Genomic DNA, 23,819 nt, shown 5'->3' with positions numbered 1-23,819 from the left:
TTTGATATGCATCTTGTGTCCGCAACCTACAAAATCCAACCAACAAAAGGCAAAAACAAAGGAAGACGAATGCAGATCATAAAAGGAATTTACAATTATCGTTGTCTTTGTATGATACTCATCGATATGTCCAATTAAATCATAAAATATTATATAAATAATTAATATTTATCGTCGTTTTGTTTTATTTCACTGTTTTTCTATATGTCATATAAATAATGTTTATAACTGTTAGAGGCATAATTTCCTCTCATCACACTGTAGCTAAAATTTATTTTGTGGATGTTACACGATCTCCTGCGACATTGGCTTCTACCAGTTTCTTCATTCTTCTGTTAATAATTCGTGTCAGTATTTTGCAATCATGACTTATTAAACTGATAGTTTGGTAATTTTCACATCTGCCAGCACCTGCTTTTGTTGGCATTGGAATTATTATATTACTCTTGAAGTTTGAGGGAATTTCGACTGTCTCATACGTCTTGATCGGCAGATGGAGAAATTTAGTCATAGCTGCCTCTCCTGAGACTAGCAATAGTTCTAACAGAATGTTGTCTACTCCCAGGACCTTGTTTTGAATTAGGTCTTTCAGTGGTGTGTAAAATTCTTCTCACAGTATCAAATCTCCCGTCTTATCTCCATTTCTATGATATTGTTCTCAAGTACATCTCCTTTGTACAGAACCTATATATACTCCTTCCACCTTTCAGCTTCCCCTTCTTTGCTTAGGACTGGTTTTCCATCTGATATCTTGATATTCATGCAGATGGTTCTACTTTCTCCAAAGGTCTCTTTAACTTTCCTGTCAGTGGTATCACCTAGTGATATATGCTTCTAAATACTTACATTTGTCCTCTAGCTATTCCTGCTTAGTCATTTTGCAGTTCCTGTCACTCTCACTTTTTAGACGTTTGAATTCCCTTTTTCCTGCCTTATTTACTGTATTTTTATGTTTTCTCCTTTCATGAATTAAATTCAATATTTCTTACTTTACCTACATTGCCTACTAGCCCTCATATTTTTAACTACTTGATACACTGCTCCCTTCAATATTTCCTCTCCCAAAGCTACCCTTCCTTCTTTTACAGTATTCCTTTCCCCTGTTCTTGTCAATCGTTCCCTAATGCACTCTCTGAAACTCTTAACAACCTCTGGTTATATCAGTTTATCCATGTCCCATCTCCTTAAATTCCTGCCCTTTTGCACTTTCTTCAGCTTTAATCTATAGTTCATAACCAATAAATAATGGTCAAAGTCCACATCTGCCCTTGGAAATGTTTTACAATTCTAAATATTGTTCCAAAATCTCTGTCTTACTATTATATAGTCAATCTGACACCTTCCAGTGTCTCCACGTCTCTCCCGTATATACAACCTTCTTTCATGATCCTTAAACCAAGTGTTACCGATGATTAAATTATGTTCTGTGCAATATTCTACCAGCTGGCTTCCTCTTTCATTACTTTTCCCCCAATCCATATTTATCTACTACTTTTTTTTCGTCACTGTAAAAATCTTGTCCCTAATGTCTATTAAATTTCGTCTCCCTTAACTGTTTCAATAATTTCTTTTATCGCACATACATTTCTTCAATCTCTTCATAATCTTTGGCGCTGTTTGACATATAAACTTATGCTTCTGTGGTGGGTGTGGTCTTTGTGTCTATCTTGGTCACATTAATACATTACATTATTGCTATTTCACTATTTGTGGACAGCCATAAGCGCTTTTTCAGTTTTTACTTCTAACATTTCTGGTGTTCTGTCTTTAATTATTATATTGCTGTCATCAGCAAATAACACAGTTTCTCTTGGTGTGGCCCACAATGGGAAGTCATTAATGTAACTGAGAAACAGTATTGAGCCTAACATATTCCCTTGATTGACTCCAATGTTCAAATGTAACGATCTGAAAGATGTTTCACCCTATAATTTGAGACACTTGAAATTTCGGATATGTCTACCCTCTGCACTCTGTCTGCTAGATAAGATCTAAACTGTTTAATTGCAAACACCTTCTTTTCCCTAGTGCTTCGAGTTTAACTTATAGCATTTCATGATCAACTGTATCAGATTCTTTACTGAGATCTAGGAAAATGCCTGTTACTTTTTCTCCTTTATCTATTGCTTCTAAAATTACTTTTGTAAATCTTTGTAAAGATTTAAGCATTGTGGCATTTACTAAAAGAATTGTAATTCACATTTGCGCCGTCTAAAGCGTTACAAGTTGTTTAAAGGGTACAAACCACCCCTCTTCCCTCCCACCCCCCCCCCCCCCCCCAAAAATAGAAATGTAGTAATATAGCCATTGTTCGACAAATTGTTTAGGGGATTTTGGCACAATTTAGGGGAATTTCAAATGCAATGCAGGGGGAAATTGTGCTTCAGATTTGTCGACATTGGCTGTGTTACCAACGTAAAACCGTTGAAACTTGAAAGGATAACATATTTGCGGTTGAGGACGAAAAGTGCCGTACTGCCGTGCTGTTTTCGTTATAAGGAATTCAATGAAAGTAAAGCGCTATGTTGTGTCCTGCCCTCGTGGAGTACCGATGAAATGGAAATGGGTGTAAACTATTTAAAAATCTGCCTCATCAGTTGATGTTTAGCGACGTACAAAACTTTTATCGTTACCATTACTTCGTTACGTTCTGTCTTAAACCTAAAATTTCCAGAAATTGAAGCATAAAATACTACGTGACCTTTACAAAACACGAATAGAACTTCGGGTGTGTATTATGCTGATGGGATACTACTATTGTATGTTGGGTTTTGAGCAGGAAAACCTAGATTAAATTTTAAAGTCAGTATGGCTACCTTCACAATGCAGTTCATAGTAACCTCCCTCGCGTTTTGTTCCTTTCTTTCCGGTCTTGAAACATTCGTTTACACTAACTCAAGGAGCACCGGTATTTCATTATATCCGCCTTAACTTGTTTTAATGATACGTCTATGCTGTCTTTTGCGTAAATTTGGCATAACTACTTGCATCCTGTACTAATGTTTACATTTTTGTGGCCGTTTGTGTTTCTGAGCGCGGGAATCGCTGCAACTCGAAGCAATGGATGTAGCAACGTTTTGCAGGGAACTTCCCAAATTGGTATTTCTTTCATCTGTAGCGGCCAATTTTAAATGACAGTTATATGTTTTGAAATTATATTCAAATATGTATTTCACAGGAACTTCATGCTCACTTAAATGGATCGTTAAGTAGTAGAACCCTGAATGCCCTTCGTCAACTACAGAACAGTTCAGACGCTAGCGGTGATTCATGGAAGAAATATGAAGCTATCATCAGCCATGGGAATGAACGAACTTTAGATGAGTAAGATTTCACGACGGCGGACTTTTGTTTTCCGTCACATGATCGATAAGTTTGATATCAAAGCAGTAATATAATGAAACCTTATCAAATATTGGGCAGTTTCTAGGACGAACAAATGTCCTTTCAGTGCTATAGAAGTAATTGAAGATATCAGTTCTTACATTTCAAATTCAATTTTGTTCTTCACTTTTAAATTGCACTATAGGGCCGTAACAATAGAGTATTATTTCGCTTAACCCTACATGTTGTAAAATTTAAGTAGGAGTTGTATGACGTTCAACGCAAAAATTGCGAACCCCAGTGTTGTACCATTCATGTTCTTGCATTATAAAATCTCATCAAAATTATACATTTCATATGCAGACACTAAGTATTTAGATTCAGGAAAGATTGTCATGTGGTAGCTTAAATGGAACGTAGAATGTAAAGGCACTGATAGCGGACACCCTAAGGAATGAAACTACGTTTATTTGATGTTTAGGAATACAATATAAATGAATACTGGGTGCAGACTTAATCTTCAGGTTCTTTAGTCATTTGAGGTGTATATAATAGTATACTTAACAATGCTATGGAACATTAAATAGTAAATAGAAAGGTAAAAAAAAATTGTTAGTGCAGACATCAGTCGTTTACAATAGTGGAATTCAAAATTTTCAGTAGTAAAGATGCAAAATATTCCTTAGTTGATACCAAACAAAACCAGAGTTACTCGGAAAATAAGTGGAACTTTATGCATCACAGTGGTTTGGAATTCATATTTCAAAAGTTCATTAATGATATTTGATAGTTGTAAAGGAGGCGTGTCAATAATCTGTGATGGTCTAATAATTCTAAGATCGTGTTTATCAACCTGAAAAAGATTTTTTTTTAATTTTACTGTTACAAGATTTTAGAACCATTGTGTCTATTTCACCATCCTCAAACATACATTGAGCAATACAGACATGTTTGAAATATTCTTTGCAGGAAAAGAAACTAGAAGAAATTTACCATTCTTATATGATTTCTTCACGTTATTTGTTTTTTATCGTTTTCAGTTATTGTTTTATCGACTTTTTCTTCTTCATCATTAGATGTCTGTGAATTACTATTGGGGACCATACTATTGCACCCATACTACTGTGTGACTCAATCCATTCTTCCTCACCTTCAGGATCTGAAATTGTTCTTTTCTTGTGCACCTTTGGCTTTCTGTGATTCTCTATTTAGGTTGCTGTTTGAGTTTATTAGCAGTCTCAGACTGTTCTTTCTTTAATTTTCGTGCTTGTGCTCACTCAATTTTTAGTCATCCTCTTTATGATATTCCTGCCATTGATTGGACATCACAACACTTAGAATTTTTTCTGTTGATTTTATTTCCCTTGGCTTTTCTGTATTCTGTGCCTAAAATAATGCACTTTTAAATGGTAAGGATTAGTATATTATCTGACTTGCTTGTGGTATTTCCACCTGATGCATACTGGGGAATATCAGATTTTTTCATTGAATTCTTGAGTGTAAAACAATGATATGTTATGTTGGTTCCCTTCTCTTTCTTTATTTCAATTTTGGTGTGCCATTCAAATTACATTTTCCAGTTTTCTATTTTCAGTTCCTTTATTTCCTTTGTTTTTCATTTGGAATGCCAGTTCTTTCTTCCACTTCATCACTTATTTTCATCAGTGTGTTACATGTGACCAACAGATTGGGAAAAAAATGGAGTTATCACAATCACTTTTAATTTTCGTCCAAAGCAAAACAAAGACTTTTGATTGGCGTTTCCTTCCCACAGTAGAAAGTTTATCTTTCCCAATCTATTTTTCAAGAACCTCTGATCTGGATTTTATCACTGAACTGGCTGGGTGCAACTGCACTTAGAAGAATTGTGTGCCTGGGGGACACACAGCACCCGTTTACTGAACATGCCGTACAGCTTGACCCATGGTTCCCGAGTGCTTGATAACCACACAGGCTGTTAGGAGTCTCCCACTTTATACCGTTTCTCACAACTCCAGAGATGGGAACTTGCCCTCAAACACATCCTTGTATTCAAACAAACTCTCAAACTTAATTCCCATTAACATATCCCCCCACCCCTTTCTCTTTTTATACTGCAATCTATGAGATTTGCCAAGAAAGGAATGCCCCATTTTTTTCCTCGGCTGACAACAATGTAGTGAATGAGAAACAATAGGTATGAATTCTTTGAAGTTTCCCAAGTGCACAGGCAAAAATTTCCATTTCCTCTGATAGATAGTGTAGCTGCAGGTATGTTTCAAAATTTATTTTACTTTACAGGCAGTGTGTTGTCATCGAATATGTCAATGCATGGAGAGAAACATTCACAAATATGTGTGTGAATCTGTGAAGCATGTGCAGTCAACAGGAGTACAATTGGTCATGACACAGAGGGTATGAGGTCATTAGAAGGCAGTTCAGTGGAGCTCCACGATTTTCAGCGGTAATGAGACCCACAGCTGTCATATTTCACACATAGCAGGGCGCCGAAGTTCTTGTTCGCAAGGATCACACGTTACAACTCGGCAGTCAGTGGTGCAGCTACCAGTCGGCAAAGAAAGTGAGGTTGCAATTCACCACACAAACGCTCAGCCTCACACAAATTTAAGGACTTCTGAATACATCATGAAACAGGATTGGTACCCCATTGACCTTACAGCCCTAACCTAGTTCCCGCAGACTTCTACTTGTTTGGCTCATTAAAGGACAGCATTTGTGGACGTCATTTTGAGAACAATGAGGAGGTGATTCGTACAGTGAAGAAATGGATTCATTACCAGAATAAGGACTGGTACCGATAGGGCATTCACATCCTTGTCTGGCTGGAGGAAGACTGTAGAACTGGAAAGAGATTATGTGAGAAAATAGGATTGTAAATATTGTGTGTAATTTTCGCAGTGTGGAATAAATAATTGTTAAAGATAAAGAAAGGGTCGTATTAAATTCTGAGCAACCTTTGTATCTTCACTTCTCACTCACCCACAACATTTTATGATCTCTTTTGAGCCACGAAAGGAACCAGTAACAAATAATAACAGCCAGTATAATGTAAATACATTAGACCTAGAGCAAAAGTCACAGTACATGACATCGACAGGGATGTCAAATATTCCAGTCATAAAGATATTACAAAAAATTGTATGGTCCTATTCATTTACTCATTCATTCATCACATTTAGCAGGAGAGCCTTCAGGGATGTAGGCAAGTTAAGCTATACATTAACAGAGAGAAGTGAATGTCATAAATTGAGTGTAATCAGTATGCTGTAAACTATGTGTGCTTTCTCAGGTTATGTTTCACACATTACAGTTAGCAAGAGAGTTGCTACTTCGAAGCAGCTGAGTGCTTTTCTCAGTTTATTAAATAGCCACTGTTTGTCTCCTACTGTTAACATCTGCATGGCCTCATTGATTCTTTGTTATAGAACCAAAGTTATATAGGCTACATTTTGAACAGTAGTATGCAGTTTGTATTGTTATTTGTCATGCAACACCTTGAATGTAGATGATTTAGAGGAACAGTTAATCTAGAATCTTTTGAATTTTCTGTCAAGTTTATTGAGTTTCCGTATTCCATCCTTTCGGTCTGATGTGAGTTTGTCAACATGTTGACAGCTGTGAGGCCACCAGTGGACATGACAGAGGTTTATGTCTGACCCACTGTGCCTACCAGTGGCCCCACACTCCACTCTGTTTAGTAATATTGTACCCGATTTCCAATACACTGGCGTCAACGTGTTAAAGACTTTTGCAGCAAATTACAAAACCCTACTGTAAACCCTAGACAAGGACACAAAATCTACATGAAAATAATTTTTGCATCTTTTATTGTGATTGTGTCTATCACAATTGAATGAAACTCTCCATTTTTGCTAGAAAAAAACACCCCAAAGGATCAAATACAGTGAAAAACAAGTAACAGAATTCCAAGCTCGTAGGAAAGGCCTGTGCTAGATTTGCAGTTATCTATTTGACACAATATTCTGTGTTAAAAAAATATACAAAAGCTTAATAAATTTATTAAATTCACGAAGAGACAGATGGTCGGGAAGGATATATCTTCAGGAGATACAACTATTTAAAGAAGGTGTAGAGGTACCTACTCCTTCCTAACTAGCCAGTTAACTAGCAAATAAGGGCCAAAGAAGGAATCTTCCTTCCGTGACACATTACTGTGTCAGGCATGCTTACAGCAGAAGTTGTTCTTTGCTAATTGTTGCATGTGCAGGGCTACATTGACCAAATCGTAATGAAGAGATCCAGCAGTTTTCCCCTGTTTCTTCCCTAGCTTACCAGGTGAAGGTTTCCTTACCTCATATCTTCTAAAGCTGTCTCATTGTCCCCATTGGCTTTCTTCTCTGTTGGTCACATCTCCAAAAATGTATTCAATTAATGGTGAATATTGGAATGACTAGTGGGAAAATCTTAACATCACTACAATGAAAACCAAAACAAAGTGATGTCACCTGAGTTTTATTGCTCTCAATCTCAAAATCAGGAAAATAAACCTTCATAAAAAGAAACTATTTGAAAGCCAGTCTCTCAGCAATGTTTGCATCAAAGGTCACGGATTCTAATTATCACTTATCAAGCAACAGGAAAGTTCATGACACTTTCTTCACACAATTTTGATGTCATTATGGTATCGTACATAAAGATTTTCTGAGTCAAATTCAAACATTAATTCGCTTTTACACTTTACACTCGTGCATTGCAGACTCGTATTGCCTGTTGGAATACTTGTCGAAGACCGGCAAGTGAGCTAGCCTAACAGTCTCATGCCTGTCCATTCTGGGTGTGCTTATGATTTGTTGGTTCAGTCCCCCAATGATTTAGAACATTTACTGAAATCTTTTAATTAAGCTTTGAATATCAGTTTAGACTGACTGACATTTTGGTTAGAAAGCCATCAGTGTGGATAATATCTTCAGTAGTATTAGATCACTGTACAGACAACTAAACAGTAAGTACAGATAATCAAAGTTATGCATCTCGGCACCAAACCTAGTGAGTGAAGCACTGACCTTTCTGTACACTCCAGCACACTTGGATCATACTCACAGCGCAAATGGCACACTTTATGACTGTATATCACTTAGTGAGGTGGGTTGTTCCATCGTTCTTGCCTGCCCACTAACTTACAGGAGTGTTAGCCTTCATGTACTATTTGATAAAATGTGGGTTAAATGTGGCATTTTAAGTTAGGTGTCTGCAGCCAAACAATGGAAAATCCAGCTAGAAATATCAAGAATGTAGGAAAAGATGACTTGTTATTCACCACAAAGAAGACATGTCAAGTTGCAGGCAGGCCAGATTAAAAGACCCTCACATGTAGCTTTCGGCCACAGCCTACGTCAGTGGCCGGGATGCAAGCAGCAATCTGGAGGGGTGGGAAACAGGAAGGGATAGCAGTGTATGGGTGTGGAGATGGGGAGAGAGACGAATGCTGTCTGGTGGAGTCTTGAGGGACTAGACTGCCAACAGGCACAGCATCAGGTTGTTGTTGCGCAGGGAGGTGGGGAAAAAAGGAAATGCGTTGGCATAGGTCTGCAAAAAAAACAGGGTGGGTTACGATAATGGGGAGGAGACAATAGGAGAGAGGTGGTGGAAACTATTGCTTGGAGGAAGCGGAAACTCTTGGGTGGAGGGTGTGGGGACAGTATGTTACATAGGTTGAGGCCAGCATAATTACGGGAGCAGAGAATGTTTTGTAAGGATAATTCCCATCTGCACAGTTCAGAAAAGCTGGTAGTGAATGGGAGGATCCATGTGGCTCAGATAGTGAAGCAGCCATTGAAATGAAGTGTGTGATGTTCAGCTGCATGTTGTGCCACAGGAAGGTCACTTTGTTCTTGCTCACAGCTTGGCGGTGGCCGTTCATCCTGGTAGACAACTGGTTGGTAGTCATACCAATATAAAAAACTGTGCAATGATTGCAGCAGAACTGGTAAATGACATGGCTGCTTTCACAGGTGGCCTGGACCCTGATGGGATAGGATAAACCTGTGACAAGACTGGAATAGGAAGCGCTGGGTGGGTGGATTGGGCAACCTAGGTCTTCCACAGGGATATGATCCTTGTAGCAAGGGGTAAGGATTGGGAGTGGCATAGGGATGGACTAGGATGTTGCAGATATTGTGTGGGTGATGGAACATTACTTTAGGACAGGTGGAAAGTATATCATGTAGGATGTCCCTCATTTCAGGGCATGATGATAGGTAATCAAAGAGCTAGTGAAGGATGTGGGTCAGTTGTTTCAGTCTGGGGGTGGGGGTATTGGGTGACGAAGGGGCTCGTTTCTGGGGTTGGTGGGAGGATTGGGGCTGTGACGGGAAATGACATGGGAGACCTGTTTACAGACTAGGTCTGGGGGTAGTGCTTGTCTGTGAAGGCCTTGGTGGACCCTGTCATTTACCAGCTCTGCTGCAATCAGTGCACAGCTTTTTATATTGGTATGAGTACCAACCAGATGCCCACCAGGATGAACGGCCACTGCCAAACTGTGGCAAAGAGCAAAGTAGACCGCACTGTGGCACAACATGCAGCTAAACATTACATCCTTAATTTAAATGCCTGCTTCACCACCTGAGCCATTTTGATCCTTCCCTCCACCACTAGCTTTTCTAAATTGCACAGATGGGAGTTATCCTTAAAACACATTCTCCACTCCCATAATTATCCCGGCTTCAGCCTTTGGTATCATACTATCCCCACAGCCTCCACCCAACAGTTTCCACCCCCTCTGTCCTATGATCTCCTTCACATTCTTGTAACACACCCTGTTTATTTGCAGCACTCTGCCAATGCATCTGTTTATATTTTCCTGCACCTCTCCTTTCATGCTGTTCCCCCCCCCCCCCCCCCCCCCCCCATCCTTGCCCCACAACCTCGTGACACTGCACCTGTTGGCAGTCTAGTCCATGCACACACCACCAGACAGCATTAGTTTCCCTCCCTACCTGTAAACTGCTATCCCTGCCCTTTCCCACCCCCTCCAGATTGTTGCTTGCATCCCATGTGATGCTGCATTCCGGTCCGAGAAGCTGGAGTTTGCAGTCATGTGTGCATGAGTTGTGCTTGCTTTGTGTGTGTGTGTGTGTGTGTGTGTGTGTGTGTGTGTGTGTGTGAGAGAGAGAGAGAGAGAGAGAGAGAGAGAGAGAGAGAGTGAGAGAGTGAGAGTATCTCTGTTTACTGATGAAGGCTGTGGCCAAAAGCTATACAGTATGTGGGTGTCTTTTAATCAGGCCTGTCTGCAACTTGGCGGGTCTTCTTTAGGGTAAGTAACAATCTATCTTTTCCTACATGATAGGTGTCTTCTTTTATTTTTTGTGTGTTCGTTAACTACATTGGCAGGTGCAACTCCTAGAGTAAATATTGGTCAGTCCATCTGTCTCTTTTGCATTAAGGAATCTTTTTGTTGGTCATTCTTGCTGAAAGCTATAAATAATTTACTTTACTCATATGGCTATCAGAAGACAATTCTATGACAACAGGAAGAGGAGGAATGCACATTGAGCTAATATTCTGCCCTTGAAGTCAGAACAATGGGAAATATTTCTGAGTGGAAAATGGATACAAGCTAGAGTCACATTACACTAGACAGAAAGAAGGAAAAGTGGTAGTGGCTATACACACAACAAATTAAATAAAGTATCTGGCCATAGATCTAAACAAATGCTGTATCAAACAGCTCTTCATGTACTTTAGTTTCAATAACAGACCTGAAAACTAACAATAGCAGCTGTCGGCCTCCAATGGGAAATATTTTAAACTTCATCAGGCAATTAGAAAGAGAGGGAGAGGAGGGAGGGAGAGAGAGAGAGAGAGAGAGAGAGTACCAATAAAATGTAATAAAAATGGTTGTCAGGTCATTATATGTGATATGATGTAAACTTGGGCAGTATTGATCTAGGACTTGTAGAAATACTGAGGTCCAGCTTTGGTGTGTTCTCTACAATAACAGTAGCACCAAGAACAGGTGGATATAATGCAACAACAATTGATAATTTTTTTCTACATCCAACTCTCGTCTATGACATGAGCACCCTTTTAAATGGTTTATCTACCATAAGAATAAAATAGCAGCAACAGAATTAAGCAAAACTTGCTATTTTCTTTGCTCACTAAAATCCTCCTGTAGTTAGAAAACAGCAAAGAATGTGTATCAAGCATGCTTGCCTTCTCACCGTAAATAAGAGCCCGTGTATTGGAGAAACTCAAAATGAATTATTAGCATGTTTGGAGTGCAAAAACGGGGCATTAGAATTATGTTTGGATGCAAACAAATAAACTCACGAAAAACCACTGTTTGAGCTCTGTGGTATCTGATCTTTAACATGTGTCTACATTATGGAAACTTAAATTTCTTAAGGTAAATGTAATGGGTAAGGATAGTAATTTTTTTTAAAAAAAAAAAAGTTGTGCTATTTATAATCACTAAACCAGTCACAAGTGTAACGTACATCTGACCTGTATGTACAGTTTCCTCCCACAGAAATGCAATATCCATATAGAAGTGAAACTTTGTAACAAGCTTCCTGAACACATAAAAGCAAATAGTGAGGTCAAAACATTTGGAAAATCTTTAAAAGTCATATATACAGCATCAATGCTTTTACTTGATTAAATAATATTTAAATATATGAAGTGTATTATGTAAAGTGGTAATATTTGTAAATTATTGTATATAGTTATTTTATATTTGTCATTTAGGTTTAGTTAAGAAGGAAAATATACAGTTTCACAGAATGATAAATGCTGACACTGACTCACTATTCATAGAGAATTTACAGTACAAATATTGACAAGAAATTTACCTGATAAGAATTTTAATTCTTTTCTGTGGCTCCACTTTTCATTCAAACAGATTTGGGACAGTTACAGTGGAACCTGAGAGAATGTCGGCTAAAATTTGGAATCAAAATATTTTATATCATAGAGAGAGGGTGTTACATAATAGAAATAGCTCCAGTGAAAACTTCAAAGTACATTTCAAGCAGTACTGAAAATTCTTCACTGTTTCATAAACAATGAAACTCATTGTATGAAATTCCTTGGCCTCTAGATGAATAACAAATTGATTTGGCATGGACATAAGAATAAGTTAACTAAAACACATCTGTACACTTGTGCTTAGAAATGCCTCTCACCGTATTAATGTGCAGCAGGATTGCTAGTGTTCTTTGCTCATTTCCAGTCAGTACTGCCCTCTAGCATAATCTTCTGGAGCAATGCAGCTGAGATTAAAGATGTGTATATTCTACAGAAGTGTCAAGTAAGAGATTGTGTAAGGGGGCAACTAAACTACTTGCAGAAGCCTCTTCATGGACTGGACCTTGGAATTCTTACACTCACATGCGCCAATGTATTCTCCATATCCATCTCCTGAGTAGGGTGGTGGCTTGTATGCCTCATTGACACAGACAGAAGTCCATCATGGCCTCGAGCAGCTCCTCAAGACCTTAGGTCCATCCAAAACCTCACACTTGAATCCACCTTCCTCCTCACACCAGCAACTCCCCCCCCCCTCCCCCCTTAACCTTTTACCTATTTTCTAAACTTCACAAACCCAACCCAACCTCACTGACCTCTCTCCTGGTGACTCCTTTGTGGCTGCTCATAATACTCCCACAGAATGAACCTCTGCTTTTGTTGACCAACACTTCAAGCTATTGTCCATAACCTCCCATCCTACATACAAGACACTGCTCACTTTCTTCACCAGCTTTTCACATTTCTTGCCCTGTTAACCATTACTAGCAACTCACTGTGGATGTGACATCCCCATGGAACACTACATTTCCCATCGTCGTCCTGATAACAGACCCACCACTCTTTCCTAATCCTAATTATCAATCACCTCCTGATCCACAATTATTTCACTTTTGAAGGCTGAATCCATAAACAGATCCATGGTACTAAACAGATCCATGGCACTAACCTATACCAATATATTTACGGACCATCTGGAGGAGTCGTTGCTGCCCAGCTAACACATAAAACCCTTTGTCTGTTTCACATTCATTAATGACATTTTCATGATCTGGAATCATGACAAGAACATCATTTGCTCTTTCCTCGTCAATCTCAACAGCTATTTCAAAATCCAATAATACTAAACTCTTTGTGGCATGTACGTATATGTTAATCTCCACCTGTCAGATGGCTCCATAAATACATTTGTTTATTGCAAGTTTTGGTTTATTGGTGGAATACTGGGGAAGTGCATTCAACCTACAAAGGAGATTGCTTACAGATCACTCATGTGACCAGTTCTAGAATACTGCTCAAGTTTGTGGAAGACATACCAGACAGGACTAACAGCAGATATTGAACCTATACAGAGATGGGCAGCATGAATGGTCACAGGTTTGTTTAATCTGTGGGAGAGTGTCACAGAGATACTGAAGGAACTGAACTGGAAGACTCTTGAAGACAGACATAAACTATCCTGAGAAAGTCTATTAACAAAGTTACAAGAACCGGCTTTAAACGATTACTCTAAGAATATACTAAAACCCTTTAAGTATTGCTCACATAGGGATTATGGGGATAAGGTTAGAATAATTACTGCATGCACAGAGGCATTAAAACAATCAGTCTTCTCGAGCTCCATATGTAAATGTAACAAGAAGGAACCCTAATAACTGGTACAATGGGACATATCTTGTGCCATTCACCTCACGGTGCTTTACTGAGTGTAGATGTAGATATAGATGCAGAAGTGAACCAACCACCAATAGTACCTCCACTTTGACAGCTGTCACCCGTTCCTCGTCAAAAAGTCTTCTCCTTACAGTCTTACCATGAATGCTGCATTTGCAGTGGAAAGCATGAGCTGATGGAAGGGGTCTTGGGAAACTACTGGAAGGGTGTCAGTCTAAAACGGTGCAGGGCAAACAGAGGATGGTAGACCTAGCAACAATTGGTATTGCAATTGTAAATTGTAGTTGTGTTGGGAAAGAATCAGAGCTCCAAGCACTAATAGAAATCACTAAAACTCAAATCGTTATAGATATGGAAAGCTAGCTAAAGTTGGGAATGTGTTCAGCCACAATTTGTACAAAGGACCTAACCAATTTCAGGAAGGATAGATTAAATACAGTTGGTGGTGAGTGTTTATTGCTGTCAGAAATGTTTTACCTCGTAGTGAGATTGTAGTAGATAGTTCCGGTGAGTTAGTATGGGTAGAGATTATACTTGACAACCAGAATAAATTGATAACTGTTTCCTTTTACTGACCCCATGCTCAGGTGATACAGTTGCTGAACAATTCAAAGAAAGCTTGAGTCTTTTTTTCAAATAGGTAAGTCACTCATACAGATAAACTTGTTGGTGACTTTACAATGTTCCCTCAATATGTTAGCAAAAATACACTCCTGGAAATTGAAATAAGAACACCGTGAATTCATTGTCCCAGGAAGGGGAAACTTTATTGACACATTCCTGGGGTCAGATACATCACATGATCACACTGACGGAACCACAGGCACATAGACACAGGCAACAGAGCATGCACAATGTCGGCACTAGTACAGTGTATATCCACCTTTCGCAGCAATGCACGCTGCTATTCTCCCATGGAGACGATCGTAGAGATGCTGGATGTAGTCCTGTGGAACGGCTTGCCATGCCATTTCCACCTGGCGCCTCAGTTGGACCAGCGTTTGTGCTGGACGTGCAGACCGCGTGAGACGACGCTTCATCTAGTCCCAAACATGCTCAATGGGGGACAGATCCGGAGATCTTGCTGGCCAGGGTAGTTGACTTACACCTTCTAGAGCACGTTGGGTGGCACGGATACATGCGGGCGTGCATTGTCCTGTTGGAACAGCAAGTTCCCTTGCCGGTCTAGGAATGGTAGAACGATGGGTTCGATGACGGTTGGGATGTACCGTGCACTATTCAGTGTCCCCTCGACGATCACCAGTGGTGTACGGCCAGTGTAGGAGATCGCTCCCCACACCATGATGCCGGGTGTTGGCCCTGTGTGCCTCGGTCGTATGCAGTCCTGATTGTGGCGCTCACCTGCACGGCGCCAAACATGCATACGACCATCATTGGCACCAAGGCAGAAGCGACTCTCATCTCTGAAGACGACACGTCTCCATTCGTCCCTCCATTCACGCCTGTCGCGACACCACTGGAGGCGGGCTGCACGATGTTGGGGCGTGAGCGGAAGACAGCCTAACGGTGTGCGGGACCGTAGCCCAGCTTCATGGAGACGGTTGCGAATGGTCCTCGCCGATACCCCAGGAGCAACAGTGTCCCTAATTTGCTGGGAAGTGGCGGTGCGGTCCCCTACGGCACTGCGTAGGATCCTACGGTCTTGGCGTGCATCCATGCGTCGCTGCGGTCCGGTCCCAGGTCGACGGGCACGTGCACCTTCCGCCGACCACTGGCGACAACATCGATGTACTGTGGAGACCTCACGCCCCACGTGTTGAGCAATTCGGCGGTACATCCACCCGGCCTCCCGCATGCCCACTATACGCCCTCGCTCAAAGTCCATCAACCGCACATACGGTTCACGTCCACGCTGTCGCGGCATGCTACCAGTGTTAAAGACTGCGATGGAGCTCCGTATGCCACGGCAAACTGGCTGACACTGACGGCGGCGGTGCACAAATGCTGCGCAGCTAGCGCCATTCGACGGCCAACACCGCGGTTCCTGGTGTGTCCGCTGTGCCATGCATGTGATCATTGCTTGTACAGCCCTCTCGCAGTGTCCGGAGCAAGTATGGTGGGTCTGACACACCGGTGTCAATGTGTTCTTTTTTCCATTTCCAGGAGTGTACATGTTTAATGCTGGCGGTAAATGGTTTCTCAGAAAATTATTTTGAACAATTAGTTCAGAAGTCCACTTGAAGTGGAAATGAGACCAGTGATCACAAAACTGTTGTAGCGAGACAAAGTACTGTAATATCCAAACTCACCAAAAATAAACACAAAGTATATCTATTTATAAAAAGCAGAGAAAAATTACTAAATGCCTTTCTAAGAGACCATCTCCACTCCTTCTGATCTGACTACGTAAGCATAGATCAGATGTGGTTTGAGCTCAAAGAAATAGTATTGACCACAATTGAGAGATACTTACCAAATAAATTAATAAGAGATGGCACTGATCCCCTCGTAGTACACAAAATGGGTCAAAAAACTGTTGCAGAAGCAATGAAAAAAGCACGCCAAATTTAAAAGAACGCAAAATGCAAGACTGGTGATGTTTTACTAAAGCTCAGAATCTAGCATGAACTCCTGTGTGAGGTGCTTTTAATAGTTGCCACAACAAAACTGTCTTGAAATCTGGCAATAAGCTCAGAGAGGTTCTGGTCATATGTAAAGTACACCAGTGGCAAGGTGCAATCAATAACTTCAATGTGCAATAACAATGCTGATGACATTCGATGTAAAGAGCGATGTTGATAGGGGATGTCAAATTGATTCCATATTTTTAGATTTCCAGAAGGCTTTTGACACCGATCCTCACAAGCAACTTCTAATCAAATCGCGTGCTAATGGAATATTGCCTCAGTTGTGCAACTTGATTCGTGAGTTTCTCTCAGGAAAGTCACAGTTTGTAGTAATTGATGGAAAGTCATTCAGTAAAACAGAGGTAATGTATGGCATTCCCCAAGGAAGTGTTATAGGCCCTCTGCCATTCCTGATCTATGTGAACAACATAGGAGACAATCTGAGAAGCTCTTTTAGAGTTTCTGCAGCTGATGCTGTCATTTACCATCTTGTAAAGTCATCAGATGATCAAAACCAATTGTAAAATGATTTGTACAAGATGTCTGTATGATGTGAAAAATGGCAATTTAATTTAAATAATGAAGAGCGTGAAGTCATCCAAATGAGTACTGAAAGAAATCTGCTAAATTTCGGTACATAATGAGTCACGTAAATATAAAGGCTGTAAATTCAAATAAATACATAGGGATTACAATTATGAATAACTTAACTTGGAACGATTACATAGATAATGTGTGATGAAAACAAATCAAAAAGTGTGATTTATTGACAGAACATTTAGAAAGTGCAACAGATCCACTAAACAGAGAGCTTACACCACACCTGCCTACCTTCTTCTGGAGAGTATTGCTGTGTGGTGTGGGATCCGCATCAGATGGGACTGACAGAAGACATCAAAAAAGTTCAAAGGAGGGCAGCTTATCTTGTGTTATTGCAAAATAGAAGAGAGAGTGTCTTGAACTTGATACGTGAATTGATGTGGCATTAATTAAAACAGAGGCATTTTTTGTTGCATCAGGATCTTCTCGTGAAATATCAATCACCAGCTTTTTCGTGAGAGTGTGAAAATATTTTGTTGGCACCCACCCACATAGGGAGAAATGATAATCATCATAAAATAAGAGAAACCAAAGCTCATTTTCCCCACACAGTGTTTTGAGGGTGGAATGGTAGAGAAACAGCTTGAAGGTGGTTTGATAAACCTCTGCCAGGCACTTAATTGTAAATTGCAGATTGATCATGTAGATGTAAAACAATAACTTTATCAGAGCCTTTATTAACAGGCAATACCCTATCCTGCTAATACATGGCAAGATCTCCTGTGCCATCTCCTCCTCTGACACAAGTAAACCTGTTAACCAGCCATGGACTATCACTGCTTCTAAGCACCCAGTATCACCGTGGGCTTCAAAAGCTCAACCACACTCTTCAACAGGGCTCTGACTACCTCTCGCCATGCCCAGAGATGAGGAACGTCCTATCCAACGTCCTACTCACATCACCCAAAGCAGTGTTCTGCCATCCGCCCAAGCTACAGAATATCCTTGCCCATCCCTTTCCAATCCTGCACCCATGGGTCATTCCATTGTGTAAACCCAGGTGCCAGACTGATTTCATAACCCACTCATTACCTCTTATTATAGTCCATTCAAGCATTTCCTGTCCTATAAAAGGCAGGGCCGTGTATGAAAACAGCCATGTTATATATCAATTATGTTGCAATTACTGTGCAGCATTCTCTGTGCAGATGGCACATAACCAATATACCAGCTGTGCTAAAATTACTGTGCAGTATTCTGTGTGTGAATGATATGTAACCAACTATGTACTTGCACGAATGGCCAACACCAAACTGTAGCCAACGGAATACTTGACCATCCAGTTGCTGGACATGCTGTACACTACAACACAAATGACTTTGACAGCTTCTGCAGTACGTTTTCCACTTGGATGCTCCCTTCGAGCACAAGTTTCTCTGAATTAACGGTTAGGAATTGTCCCTCCAACATATCCTGCATTCTCTCAATCCCCTGGGCCTAAACCTCTACTATCCTGAAACTTCCTGGCAGATTAAAACTGTGTGCCCGACCGAGACTCGAACTCGGGACCTTTGCCTTTCGCGGGCAAGTGCTCTACCAACTGAGCTACCGAAGCACGACTCACGCCCGGTACTCACAGCTTTACTTCTGCCAGTACCTCGTCTCCTACCTTCCAAACTTTACAGAAGCTCTCCTGCGAACCTTGCAGAACTAGCACTCCTGAAAGAAAGGATATTGCGGAGACATGGCTTAGCCACAGCCTGGGGGATGTTTCCAGAATGAGATTTTCGCTCTGCAGCGGAGTGTGCGAAAATGTTTCCAGAATGAGATTTTCGCTCTGCAGCGCACACTCCGCTGCAGAGCGAAAATCTCATTCTGGAAACATCCCCCAGGCTGTGGCTAAGCCATGTCTCCGCAATATCCTTTCTTTCAGGAGTGCTAGTTCTGCAAGGTTCGCAGGAGAGCTTCTGTAAAGTTTGGAAGGTAGGAGACGAGGTACTGGCAGAAGTAAAGCTGTGAGTACCGGGCGTGAGTCGTGCTTCGGTAGCTCAGTTGGTAGAGCACTTGCCCGCGAAAGGCAAAGGTCCCGAGTTCGAGTCTCAGTCGGGCACACAGTTTTAATCTGCCAGGAAGTTTCATATCAGCGCACACTCCGCTGCAGAGCGAAAATCTCATTCTCTCTACTATCCTGTTTCCTACTATCTTACCTTACCTTACCTTTCTCTTCTGCCAATATCCACACCACTCCTTCCGCAGCCAGATCATGTACTACCTATGGACATTATCTCTCTCTCTCTCTCTCTCTCTCTCTCTCTCTCTCTCTCTCACTCCCCTCTCTTCCCCCTCCCTCTCCCTCCTCTCCCTTCCCCCCTCTCTTCTCTCTCTCTTTCTCTTTCGTCCCCTCCCCTCTTTCCACCCCTCTCCCCTTCTCATTACCCTCTCTTCCTCTGTCTCCAACTTTCTTTCGTTTCTCCCCTCTCCCTCCCCCTCTCCCTCTTTCTACATATCTTATATGATCTGCCCTCTTAGACTTCCTTTCATCTTGTACAGCTGCTTATCATCTATCTTTCTGTCTTCGGCCTCAGACTTCAGTGCATTCCCATCTCGAAAGAAAGCCAATTTACACTTGGTACGCCTGCCAGGCAGCCTCGTCCAAGATGTGGAGTTGGCCTTGCCTGTGGCTATCAGGTGTGTAGGGTGTAGTCATCTGCAAATTGTGGCTCACATCAGCACCAACGACGCCTGTTGCATGGGTTCTGAGGTCCTCCTCAGTTCATACAGTTCACTGGCAGAGGTGGTGAAGGCTAATGGCCTTGTGCAAAAGGTGCAAGCAGAGCTCAAAATATGCAGCATTGTTCTCAGAGCTGATCAGAGTGCTTTGGTTTGGAGCTGAGTGGAGTGTTGCAACCAAAGGCTTCATCTACGCTGTGAGTCTTGGCTGCAGATTTCTAGACCTGTGTTATCGGGGGGTAGGGGTGGGGGGAGGAGAAGAGGAATTTGTAGGACTCCCTTTGAAAGGCGAGGGGGGGCAGGGCTGCAGCTACTCGGATAGCAGAGTACTTGTAGAGTGCACATGGGGTCTTTTTAGGATAGGTGATAGTTTGAGGTACTCTGATGAACACTCGCCAGTTGACACACAGAAAGGGAAGGCAGACCACATTCAGAGTAAAGGCACTGTGACTGTCAAAATTTTATTAGTAACCTGTAAAAGTATTCGTAATGAAATTTACTGTCACCCGAAAGTTCTCATTCTCATATTATTCTTGGGGCCAAGAGCTGGCTGAAACCTGAAGCAGAAGGCTTTGAGATATTTAACATGTCATGGAACATATATCGGAAAGACAGATTAAACACCATAGGAGGAGGAGTGTTCATTGCAGTCGACAAAAATATTGTCTGTTGAGGTTGAAGTTGAGGGGTGACAGTCAAGTTATCTGATTGTATATAATAAGTCTAGGTGGAACCAAGCTAATTGCTGGATGTTTTTACTGGCCAACAGATTCCACTGTGACAGTGTAGAGCCATCTGAAGGAAGTCTAGGTCAGTAGCTCATAAATACCGAGATCATGTAATACTCATTGAAGGAGACTTTAACCTACTGAGTATAGATTGTGACATGTATGGATTGATTGTGGAGGTACAGACAGACAGTCTTGCAAAGTATTTTTGAACACAAGTTTTTGAAAACTGTCTTAAGCATCTAGTCTGGGAACTCATACATGATTGAAATATCTTAAATCTTGTAGCTACAAACAGTCTGGACCTTATTAACAGCATAAGTACATAGATGGTGATTAGTGATAACGGTATCATCATGGTGACTATGGTCATGAAAGTTAATGAATTAGTCAAGAAGGCCAGGAGATTGTTTCTGTAAAAAGAGCAGATAAGCTGTTGTTAAGATCTCACATAAACGGTGAACTGACATCACTTCCAGGTAGATGGACATAGAGAAATTATGGGCACAGCTTAAACAGGCTGTAAATCATGGTCTGGAGAACTAAGTGCCCAGTGAGTGGATTAAGGACAGAAAAGACCGAACATGGTTTAACAAATAAATTTGGAAAATGTAAAGAAAGCAAAGGCTGTTGTTATCTTGGTTCAAAAGAGGACAAGCAAATGATGACAGGCAAAGGTTAGTAGAGCTTCATGTGTATGTGGAAAGATCTATGTGTGAAGCATACAACAACTACCACCATCATACCATAGCAAAAGATCTGGCTGAGAACCCAATAAAATTCTGATCCTGTGTATAATCGCTAAGCAGGTCTAAGGCTTCCATCTAATTGCTGATTGACCAGTTTCGTGTGGCATGTGGAGACAGAAAAATGAAAACCGAACTTTTAAGTTTTGCTTTTAAGAAATCATTCATGCCAGAGAATCATACAAACATACCATCATTGGACTATTGCACAGACTCCCATATGGATGACACATTAAATAAGCGTCCCAGGCATTAGAGAAATAACTGAAGAAGTTGAAAACAAATAAGGCGCCATGTCTAGATGGAATCCCAGTTTGGTTTTTCGAAAAGTACTCTATGGCGCTGGCTTCTTACTTAGCTTGCATGCATCACGAATCTCTCGCCCAGTGCAAAGTCCCAAGAGACTGGAAAAAAGTGCAGCTGACTCCTGATTATAAGAAGGGTAAAAGGATGGACCCGCAAAATTACTGACTAGTATCTCACACATCAGTTTGCTGCAGAATACTTGAACATATTCTCAGTTTAGATACAATAAATTTTCTTGAGACCAAGAAGCTTATATTCACAAATCAGCAGGCTGTTAGAAAGCATCACTTGTGCAAAATTCAGCTTTCCCTTTTCTCACATGATGTACTGCGTACTGTGGATGATGGGTGACAGGCAGATTCCATATTTCTAGATGTCCAGAAAGCATCTGACATGGTCCCCCACTGCAGACCATTTACAAAGGTATGAGCATATGGAATAGGTTCACATATATGTGAGTGGCTCGAAGACTTTTAAGTAATAGAACCCAGTACATTGTCTTCATTGGCGAGTGTTCATCAGAGACAAGGGGATCAACAGGAGTGCCCCAGGGAAGTGTGACACGATTGCTACTATTTTCTAAATATATCTGATATTTCAGATAGGATGGGCAGCAATCTGCAGTTGTTTGGTGATGATACTGTGGTGTATGAAAGGCCTCAAAGTTGAGTGACTGTTGGCAGATACAAGATGACAGACAAAATTTCTAGTTGGTGTGTTGAATGACAGCTAGCTGTAAATGTACAAAAATGGAAGTGTATGTGAATGAGTAGGAATAAAAACCAGTAATGTTTGGATGCAGCATCAGTAATGTCCTGCTTGACACGGTCACATCATTTAAATACCTAAACGTAACGTCGAAAGTGATATGAAGTGGAATGAGCATGTGAGGATTGTGGTAGCAGAGGCGAATGGTAGACTTCATTATTGGGAGAATTTTGGAAAAGTGCAGTTCATCTGTAAAGGAGACTACATATAGCTGGTGTAACCTTATTCTTGAGTGCTGCTCGAGTGTTTGTGATCCATACTAGCTCAGATTAAAGGAAGACATAAAAGCAATTTAAAGGCAGGCTGCTAGATTTGTTACTGGTAGGTTCAAACAACACGTAGGTGGTACAGAGATGCTTCAGAAGCTCAAATGGGAATCCATGGAGAGAAGACAACTTTCTTTTTGAGGAACACTATTGAGAAAATTTAGGGAATCAGCATTTGAAGCTAAGTGTATAACCGCACCACTACTATTGTAATTTAGTGTGCTTTTGCCTAAATAACAGAAAACCCTGTCTCTTTGTTACCACATATAACCCTCGTACTAAAATTTAGTTTAGTTTCCAAATAAAGTATATTATATGGGGATAGTCCTGTTAATAGGAAAAGCTAATCACTAGAGTTACCCGTTTTACTGGATTTGTCCATGTGTTGTGTCTGTTTGATAAGTAAATCAAACAATAGAAAATCCAGGATGGAATGTAACAATACCAGAGAAGGAAAGTTGCTACTCACCATATAGCGGAGATGCTGAGTCGCGATAGGCACAACAAAAAGATTCACACAATTATAGCTTTCAGCCATTAAGGCCTTTGTCAGCAGTACACACACATAACACACACGCGCACACAGACACACTCACGCAAACGCAACTTGCACACATCACACATGTCTGTAGTCTCAGAGAGCTGAAACTACGAGCAGCAGCACCAGTGCATGATCGGAGTGGCGACTGGGTGGGGTAAGGAGGAGACCCCAGCCTCTTTAAACTAACTTGAACAAACGGATATTCATTTAAATAGAGTTTAGTAATTTTGCTTCACTCTGACTGAATTTTATGTAAGCAAACTTTTACTATAACACTTTGCAGTAGTTAAGAAAACATTTTCATTGTTTACACAACAACGATTTAAATGGTGCCTCTTTATGTTAACTTGGCATTTCATAAGTCTGTAAAACAGGATATATATATAATAGAGGGAAACATTCCACGTGGGAAAAATATGTCTAAAAACAAAGATGATGTAACTTACCAAATGAAAGCGTTGGCATGTTGATAGACACACACACAAACACACACACAAAATTCAAGCTTTCGCAACCAACGGTTGCTTCATAAGGAAAGAGGGAATGAGAGGGAAAGACGAAAGGATGTGGGTTTTAAGGGAGAGGGTAAGGAGTCATTCCAATCCTGGGAGCAGAAA

The 23,819-nt window shown here is 40.8% G+C and overlaps 1 protein-coding gene across 1 annotated transcript in view; it reads left to right on the top strand.

Annotated features, from left to right (window-relative positions):
- Positions 1-2,944: 2,944 nt before the first annotated feature.
- The window catches only part of LOC126484363 (adenosine deaminase-like protein), an 84,227-nt gene continuing 63,352 nt past the window's right edge, over positions 2,945-23,819 (top strand). The window contains exons 1-2 of the mRNA XM_050107832.1: positions 2,945-3,099; positions 3,179-3,324. Of these exons, the coding sequence (XP_049963789.1) occupies positions 3,061-3,099; positions 3,179-3,324 (185 nt within the window). The 5' untranslated portion in view covers positions 2,945-3,060. The remainder of the gene's footprint in view (positions 3,100-3,178; positions 3,325-23,819) is intronic.

This window comes from Schistocerca serialis, chromosome 6 (genome assembly GCF_023864345.2).
Source record: "Schistocerca serialis cubense isolate TAMUIC-IGC-003099 chromosome 6, iqSchSeri2.2, whole genome shotgun sequence".
NCBI classification, from domain to species: Eukaryota; Metazoa; Arthropoda; class Insecta; order Orthoptera; family Acrididae; genus Schistocerca; species Schistocerca serialis.
The sequence above is the reverse complement of the archived record's forward strand: the minus strand, read 5'-3'. Positions and strand labels throughout refer to the sequence as shown.